At 38.7% G+C, this 9,403-nt stretch overlaps 2 protein-coding genes across 5 annotated transcripts; one reads left to right on the forward strand and one right to left on the reverse strand.

The window, feature by feature from the left end:
* The first annotated feature begins 89 nt into the window (after window positions 1-89).
* Window positions 90-3,953, forward strand: LOC111006508 (MEF2BNB-like protein). 4 transcript variants are annotated; one of them, XM_022278491.2, is made up of 3 exons: window positions 90-364; window positions 2,645-2,705; window positions 2,909-3,953. In XM_022278491.2, the coding sequence occupies exons 2-3, from the start codon at window positions 2,683-2,685 to the stop codon at window positions 3,768-3,770; spliced, it is 885 nt and encodes a 294-aa protein (XP_022134183.1). In that variant the 5' UTR covers window positions 90-364; window positions 2,645-2,682; the 3' UTR covers window positions 3,771-3,953. The 4 variants fall into 4 exon arrangements, with proteins under 4 accessions (XP_022134183.1, XP_022134186.1, XP_022134184.1 ...); XM_022278494.2 differs by having other exon boundaries at window positions 2,956-3,953; XM_022278492.2 differs by lacking the exon at window positions 2,645-2,705.
* A 474-nt stretch (window positions 3,954-4,427) lies between these two features.
* FLD (protein FLOWERING locus D-like protein) lies at window positions 4,428-9,261 on the reverse strand. The gene is made up of 5 exons (XM_022278495.2): window positions 7,344-9,261; window positions 5,921-6,682; window positions 5,796-5,841; window positions 5,567-5,694; window positions 4,428-5,168 (listed from the first exon to the last, which is right to left on the reverse strand). The coding sequence occupies exons 1-5, from the start codon at window positions 9,115-9,117 to the stop codon at window positions 5,137-5,139; spliced, it is 2,742 nt and encodes a 913-aa protein (XP_022134187.1). The 5' UTR covers window positions 9,118-9,261; the 3' UTR covers window positions 4,428-5,136.
* Window positions 9,262-9,403: the final 142 nt, after the last annotated feature.

A 9,403-nucleotide genomic window follows, 5' to 3' on the forward strand; every position in this document is an offset into this window, starting at 1 on the left:
ATTTTTATAATTAAATCATCTATTAGACTCCTTACTATATATGAATGGAAAGAGAATAAATTATAAATAAAGCAACCAAAAACAAAAAGAAAACAATAAAGCGAAAGAGAAAATTTCAGCAAAAGAAGAAGCAGCGGCCAGAGGAACAGATCGCGTAGTCATCAGAGCTGTGCTGACACGGAAGAAAGTCGAATTTGTCTCTACATGCCACCGTCCCACTCCACAGAAATCTCTTCCCATAACGCTACAACAAGACAAATTCCAGAGCTTTATCTGCCGTGTCTTCGCGATCCTCAATAACCCACTGCTGGGTTCTTGGATAAGCAATTTCAATAACCGGCGGCTTGGTCTTCTAGGGTTTTCTGTGAGTTCTTATTTCTCTTCTTTCGCCTTTTCTACATTCGTCTCATCGTAAGCATTAGATTAAGAACGGGGAATGAAGATGCTGTTTTTAGATTTGTGTTCTTTGAATTGTTTGATGATGTGATATTTTAGCTGGGTGTTAAGAAAGTATAAGTTATTCTTCGTTATTTATATTTGAGACGAATGATACCTCATGGAGGAAATTAGTGCTGGCGTTGGATCTGAAACATGGAGGTGTTTGTGTTTCAGCTGAGACATGAAGGTATTAGCATTAGTAGCGAAAAGGGTAGATAGGCTCAAATTGTTTTGTTTGTTATTTGCAATCTATTGATAGCTGTAGGTTGTACACAATTTCATGGTTAGATTGAATCCAATTTCTATCGATTTGGTGGGTCATTGAAGATAAAATATCGTCGACAAACCTCCGAGGGGTGGGTTTTTGTAGCAAGCAGGCGAGTTTTTTTTTTTTTTTTTTTAATTTTTTTTATGAGATTTGTGGTATGAGAGGAACAACAGGATTGTTAGATGGACGAAGAGATCTGGGGAGGAGGTGTGGGTTGTTGCCCGGTTTCATGTTTTCCTTTGGGCTTCAGTGTCTATAGTGTTTTATAATTACTCCTTAGGTTTGATCTTGCTTGATTGGAGCCCGTTCTCAATGAAAGCTTGGCTTTTCATCAAAAAAGATAAAAATAAAAAATAAAATTGTCGGTGAACCCAATTATCGGAAGGGCAGATGAAATTGTCCATTCCTCATAAAAATAATTCCAATCTTCTAGGAATCTTAAGTATAGGTTTATATGTAAATTATGATCCTAGGAAGTTCTGACTGAAGCACAACTTCAATGTCTATTGCAATCTTGTAAGGATCAGAATGAGGTTCTTTCTAATGTTAGTTTCTTAGGAAGTTCCCACTATCTTTTGAGGTTTGACATGTTATGGGGAGTAAGTTCAGCTTCAGCTTCAGATAAATTCACAGATGGACTGGTGCCAACTGATTTGTTATTTTATCTATGTTTCACTATAGTCATCGATCCTCAACAATTTTAAGCAATATAGTTTGTTTCGATGGGATAAAATTGTGAAATACAAGGTCATACAAGATACAAATTATAACAATTTTCTCATAAGAAAAGAATCAATGATTTCTGCCATAATCAACTTATATATTGAGCTCTGATTAATAACAAATAAAATAAAATCAACCTTGTGTTGTAGCAAATAACTGATTAACATTGGTTCACGTTCTCTGTAGTTAGTCATCGACTCTTTGTGAGGCATATTATCTCTCAGGCTTTTCAAGCTAATATTTGCTGGATCCTTTCATCTGAATGCATAAATTATCAAATCGAGCCATAGAAAACCATTGTTTTGTCACCACAGTAAGGGGCTGGGTTAAATACACAAAACTAACTAATCTTGTGGGAACTTAGGGGTGTAAGTTGCTGTTGGTTGGTTAACTTTGATTTTGGTCCCCTCGGTATAAATCTGACATTGAGCTTATGTGTCGGTTCAGCAAAAATTTAAGATAAAACCGCATTGACTGCCTGAAGAAACCATCGAAAACCATGTGAACACAACCCAACCACAATAGTTTGTCTCAAAGTTCTATAAAAAACCACATCAACTGGACCAGGCATGGCATGGTAACAAAGCAGTTCAGTTCTGTTTGTTGGTCTTGCTTGTTGCTTTGGCATTTCAAAAATGCATTCCCTTCCCCAAGTATGAAGGTTCATCACAGTTTAGCGAGTTATTTGGTAAATTTTATGTTGGTTAATTAAGTCTGAAATGTATAATCTCAACTAGAATTAAGCAGATCACTCGTACTTCTTTGGGACCATTGCGTATGTATGCACATCAGCAAGTGTACACGGTCGATTTGTAATCATCATAGGTGAAGTAACAGGGTCTTAATAGAGAAAAGTGAAGGACTCAATTTCTAGGTGTCAGATATGATCCATAGTTGGACCGGACCTTAGATGCGATGGCATGAAACTATAAAAATGATATTGAGTAAAGAAACTGAGGCAAAATGGATACATTTTCTTTGCTTCAAGAAACCAGAAGAAACTGAGGTGTAAAAATATTTGTCTATCTTCTTGGATTAGATGCTCATTTGTCCATGCTTCTGTTTCTTGGTTTATGTTTTTATTTCATTTTGCAACTGCACCATACTAGTTAGCATTTACTAGAGCTAGTGTATGTGCACGTTATATTAGAGATCTGCACTGCAAATTGAAACTGGTTAGCTGCTTTTTTAATGAAACTTAGTTATTGGTTGTAGACCTCTGCCAATGCCAAAAGTAAGCAAGACTGGGAAATATGGACGACGTGGAGATAAGAAGGTTGCCATTTTTCGTAAATTTTTAGACTTCATTAAATATTTTTATCATGTTGAATTTTTAATCTATTTTGATCTGATAATTAGTGTTGTTAACTTGGCCGAACAATTAGTATTTTTAGTTCTTCAACAATTCATTGATTGTCTTCCATTTTTTACCCCTTCACTTCGATTAGCAATTACATCTGTTATGTTTCACAAACCCAGTGATGAACTGCCATTCACCTTTGAAAAGATGTATGGATTCTCCACAGTTGATGGCTTTGTGGAGATAACCGAAAGCTTGGCAGAGATGATCAAGTATATTGCAAATGAACCTTCAACTGGATTATTCTATATTCAGCAGCATACACAAAATGCTGTTCCCAATGTTGTCGGTCTGAGAAATCGTGTGGTGGACAAGTCTCATGAAACAACTCTGCACACAGAAGATTCAGAGGATTCGATTACCATGTTGCGGTCGATGAAAGAATATGGGTTTCCTATTGCTGATGAGATGATCAGAGACATAAAGAAGTCTCTTGCTATCATGTCAACCAAACAACCAAGAAGGGGCTTGATCCACAACACTTCTGGTGTGCAGAAGACAGGGAGAATAAGCACTTGGAGATCGGCCACGTGGGGGCGAAGTGCAATTGTTGCCCCGCACAACGAATACAGTGGTGGTTATATTTCAACGGTATTCAAGTCAGCTAGAGAAAAGGCCAGCAACTTTAAGTGGCCACAGCTTGACATCAAAGACGATCTGGCACAAGTTGAAGTCGATAAACTACACCCACAATCTAACCAACCATCAGTTGCATCCGCTAGTTCTAGTTCATCACAGCCAGATTTGGGCTCTACTAATGAGCTGCCGCTGTCTAGTCAAGTTAACGATGAGTTGCAACGAGACGACCAGGTTGACGCCAGTTTGGACCCCGATTTACTTTCGGGGTCCGATAACTTCGATGATTTCAGGGCTGATAAGGAAGCAAAATTGGAGGAGTGGTTGGGAGGGGCTGGCGGCTTGGATAAGCTTATAGATTTGAGCGCAGGGAAAGACCATTCACGGGGAGTTGACAATGCTTAATTTAACTGTAAAAATGATGAATTAAAAACCACTTCAAACACATGTACTTTTCTTCCATCATTTTGGCCAACCATTAACTTCTAGGGACGTCTTTCCATGAGTTGTACTAGTAAAGAGTTGTGTTCTTATAGCTTTGTAACATCATCTTATTGGAATAAATATTTGTGGGGCGTTGTCTATTAATTAATTTTTTTTTCTTTTCTTTCAGCAGACTACATTTTTGTTATAAAGTAAATAAACTTTTTACAAAACACTGATGATGATGATTATTATTAGTTTACAAAACACTGATGATGATGATTATTATTATTTTAAATTCATCAAAATGGGAGGCTTGAAAAGTTAATAATGCATCGTCTATTAAATCATGTTTAGATCAATAGAAAAGAGAACGAATTAGTTATTCTTTATTGCGAATGGAGTGGGAAACAATTTTTAACCTGATATTACAAAAAAAATGATGATAATAATAAAATTCAAACTTATAACTTCCTAACCCTTTTAAGCTATCTTCAAATCTGGATAAAGCTTCAACTACCACCGTTCCAAAGGTAAACCATTTGACCCTCCACCCCTGCAATTTTTAGGCTAAAAAATGAAGAAGAATATTGGTTTTTTACCCAAAAAGATTAGGAATATAATAAGATCTCCACAAAATTAGTAATAAGTTATGATAAAAACAAATTATATTCCAATCTGTGTCTAAAATACAACTAAAACTAACATTTCCACTCGGCTTTCTCTCCATTATTGCAGTATACAAGTAAACATTTTGCCAATCAACTTACATCTGGAACAGAAGTAACCAATAAAGTGGAAGGCCTACAAAGGAAATGTAGAAGCAAGAGACCTTTAAAGTCCAAGAATGCCTATAAACCATTTCATTCTATTCAGCACACTTCTCAGCAACCACTTGTCTCCATTTTTACATTCACTGAGAATAGGATAAAAAGTTGCTCTCTAATTAACAATTCTAATCATCGACTTGAAGTACATAATTCAAAGTCTTTCACCCAACACCACATGCGATGTCCACATTGGTTGCTTTGATTCCCTTGAGCCCTCATCATAAGGCTGTACCAGGTGCTGAAGCTTTTCCACAGCAAAATAACCTTGGCATCTAAAGACTACAGCCATGGCTAGTGGCTGATTCTATTTCCGGGTCAGTAATATCAGTTATATTGAGGAACTTAGTTTAATCAGATGTTCCAATTGTGTCATTGTAAGCCTTTGATCAATGAATCCCAGGTAGGAGACGTCATCTGCAGCTCAGCCAGCTCCAAAGGGAGCTACGTTTTGATGGCTTGGAAGCAAAAGGTTGCCCCTTCAATGATCAATTGCATCGAAAGTCTGAGAAGAAATCTACTCATTGCTTCAGTGTATCATGTTGGTTTTGATCTGTGAGAGGCACCAGAAATTCCATCAGGGGAAGGTTGGATCATGACATGTATTTTGGACAAGAAAATAGAGTGAAAAACCAATCTTATCAGTCGTTGACCATTGCAAGAAAAAAAGAAGATGAAAACACATACCTTTCTTTTCTGATTAAAACACAAAATAGTTAATAAGTAAATGTAAAATAGGTCTGGAGATGAGTTATTCAACATAACCAAACACTTCAATACAGCGCAAGGGGTTGTTAAATCATTACATTCCAGGTAAGGGAGCTAGTTGGTTATTTAGCTAAGGCTCGATTTAATAACAATGGAAAATCCATTCTCAAAAAAATCTGAAACGTACCCCTCACCAAGGTGCGACAACATCCAACTTATAATTAAGTGGATCAGACTATTTACCTGGACGAAGGGCTGCTGCAGACGAGTCTTGATCCATCGGTTTAATGTTCTCCGATACTCGATCATTTAATGTGCTTGAAACAGGAGGAGCTGCTAATCTACTACTGTTTCTCACTATTTTGGCCCTCCTAAAGAAGAGAAGCAAAATTACCAAGTTTGGAAAATCAATCTCGTATAACAGATTGTCAAAGTAAAAGGGGATAAGAGATATTAAGACATTTAAAAGTACCTAACTGCTTTTCGCTTCAGAGTGCTGGTTTTCAACTTCAATGTCCCTTTTGAAAACCAAGTAAAAGTTCAAATTTTATCTACAGTAAATTTGACTGAAATGAGGGAAAAGTGGATCATGCTCACCTGATTTAAGAGCTAAATAAGTTGAGGACGGTTTCTTACTCCCCCTTTCAGCTTTAATGGAAGCAATCACAGAATCGGCATTAGAACCCAAACCTTTTCTACCCACTAGCTTCACCCCTAGCGTTTCACAAAGGTAATGCAATCTCATTTCATCACCCCCTCGCACCTCCCTCAGTTCAAGCGCCTGTTGCCTTGACAATAGAGTATAAACATGAAGCTGTTGCTGCTGACTAAAATGTGATTGAAGTTGTTGGAAAAGCAACTTATTTGTGTGCTGTTGGTCTGATTTTGAACCTTCATGGTTCTTCTTCTGTGGATCATTGAATGTCACCCTTAGAATGACTGTTGACTTAGGATCAGCATTCTTTCGACCCAAGATGAATGAGAAGCTTCCAAATTCTAAATCCGGCTCTCGAAATAGATCTGCAAGAAGACAGGCACAAGAGTGTGCATTTTTGGAAGGGCTTCTATCTATCTTCAGCCTCAAATCTCGAGCATTGGCAAATTTGGCCATATTGGCTGCTTCTCTTAGTCCACTGAGAAAAGCGCCATGCATAGTTGCAGGATATCGCCTTGTAGTCGCCTCGCCTGCAAAAAAGAGTCTTCCATCTCCCACATTTTCTGCGAGAATGTCATAGTCATCACCTGAGGCCCCCACTGCAACATTTGAGTAGGAGCCTAGACTAAATGGATCACTAGCCCATCTCGTACAGACTGTCTGAATAGGCTCTGGGACATCAATTCCTTGGGGTTCATAGATACCTGCATCCCTTTATGCTAAGAATCTTTTAACAAGAGTAATCATTTCAAAGATATATATTAAAAAAACACTTCTGTAAGAATATACGATAAAGACAACTAACAACTAATAAACAATATCTCATAAAAAAATGGTTCCACTGAGAGCACACAGTACTAAAACTAAAAAAAAAGGAAAAAGATAAAGACACAAAGGTAGAGAAAAAAAGTTAGGATTCTCTTGATTGGAAGTTTCTAAAAGTGATGTACCGATGTATCTTAATTTTCTCTTAAAAAGTTCCTTTCTTGCTAAAATCTTTCATCTGAGGCATTCTTTAATAAAAATTCTTACTTTCCCATAAAAAGGAAAGCTTTCAGAGGAAAGAATGACAAAAATAAATCAATGCAATTTAGGAAGACACGATCAAAGGACATCAATTAAAATCTAGGATTTCAAATATACGATTCCTATCCAAATCTCGAGTGTGCTAGAAAAGTCTAACTGCAATATCCCTGTCTCATAAATATGTCCCATTTATTCTTGCCCCTTGCCGTAAAAAATCTAACATGTGACCATGCAACGTCTAACAACCTTCACAAGAAGGAAATGGTTGACAAATTTGTTGGAGACAGTTCAAGTTCAGGGACTCCATACAGAAAAAAGGCGTGAGCATAAGACTATTACCCTTAAGAATTTCAATAACCCGGGTCACAGCATCTGTTGGGGGCATGCTCTCAAATTTATGAGCAGCTTCACCTGCAACCAAGGCTATCAACAGAGGACCACCAGCAACAGTTGCATAGTTGTAAAATAGAAAAAATTCTCCTCGACGACTTGGATCATCAGATAGGTGGCCAAAGGTATCAAGATCCATTTCCCAAAATACACGAGGAAAAAGCATAGCAACCTTATTCAACAATCCAAAACCCAATCTCTTTATTCCATCTAGCTTTCTCTGAGGCAATTCTGGGATGAACTTAATAGAACCACTCTTCAAAACTCCAAGAGGTACAGTGCACAAAGCCATATCACCTTCAAATACCTGATTTCCAGCAATAACCTGCACACCATGACCACTGTATCTGATGGTGTGCACTGTTTTCTCGTATAAAATTGAAACATTTTCAGCCAATGCTTGAATCAACCTTCCATTGCCCCCAGCCAAGAAGCAATGATCCCCTCCCATGTCATACGGATCATCTTGGTCCCAGAATGCAAGTGAAAGCTTTGACAGCAAACCTGCATTTGCATATTCTAAATTAGCAAGATGCCAATTGAACAAGTTCATTTCTTCACCATTTGCTGCATCCCCATGAGCCTGCCAGAACGTTTCCAGTGCTGCACCAAGAGAAACATCAACAGAAACCTCGCCCATTGACTGCCTAAGCATACTTGCCTTATCCAAGAGATTGTTGAATGCAGTTTCCACCCTCAAGTCCATATCAGGATCCACGGGCCTCCCGTCCAGACTATAAAGTGGACACTTATCTCTAACCTTATGAAGAGAGTAGCCTAATTGTCTGGCCATAATCCCGAGTGGGTTTCCCAAAGTACCTGTCAAAACACTCCCACCTAAATCTGCAGCTGCACATACCCTATTTCCTCCCTCCATCTTCTTAGTATATACCCGCCCGCCTGCCCGCTTCCTACCCTCCAAAACAGTCACTTTAAAACCAAAACGCATCAGTTGCCTAGCAGCAGCCAGGCCTGCCAGTCCTGCCCCAACCACGATTACACTGGGCTTAGATGGTTCGGCAGGAATTTTTTCTTTGATTGCAGGGGCAACCCCAAAATTTATATACCCATGTGAAACCAAATAATTATAAGCAGTGTCTAGTAAAGTATCACAATGTGCAGGTATAGAATCAATGAACATCTCCTTAGTCACCCAATTCGACACATTTTCACGCCATTTAGCAATAAGGTGATTCCGAATAATGATATAGTTCACCTGTTCAATACCTCCGATGACAGAGACCACCCGAGCATCGATTTCGTCCTCGGTTAGGTGATCGGCAGGAAAACCGGCCGTCAGCGCAAGCAAAGCCTCGGCAGTGGATTCTTTATTAATGACGATAATCTCGTCGGCCACATCTGGGACGTTCGGCACGGAAGCGCTAGAAATTTCAACGCTATTTCTGAGTGCTGGTGTTGAAACTGATGAAGAGGAATAGACAATGCCATTGTTGCCATTGAAATTGCCGTTAGGAAGGGGATTGAAGTTAAACGATGTGACACTTCGCTGAGGTCTGCCTCTTCTCCGCTTCTTGGGAACTGGGAATGGAAAAAACTGGCTCGAACCAAAATTAGGGTTCAGACTTGGAGTGATGCCCGTGGTGATCGTTGTGTCGGAATTAGGATTAATGTTGAGGCTAAAATTATCTTCCGGCAAAAAGAGGGTGAATGGAATCGGCGGGAACGCATCAAATAGTTCGGAACTCTGGTCCGACGAATCCATGATCTGCCGGCGATAGCGACTCCGAATAACTGATGCGACGGTCGTCGGCGGAGAGAAAATTAAGGGACGGTTTGGTTCTTACCCGGCGATGGGTAAAATTGGAGACCGACCTGGGAATCTACTTTACAAAAATACCCTCCTCATTTTTTTTTCCTTATTAATAAAATCGTCGCCATTTTATTATTTAGTCTATATTTTATTATTTTGTTTTTTTAGGAAAAAAAAAACTAATCAATGTGTGCTCCATCATCCAGATGGGAAACCCAAGAATCCACTCTTTGATAGC

Source organism: Momordica charantia (assembly GCF_013281855.1).
Source record: "Momordica charantia cultivar OHB3-1 chromosome 4 unlocalized genomic scaffold, Mcharantia_2.0 BLBB01000004.1, whole genome shotgun sequence".
Classification (NCBI taxonomy): Eukaryota; Viridiplantae; Streptophyta; class Magnoliopsida; order Cucurbitales; family Cucurbitaceae; genus Momordica; species Momordica charantia.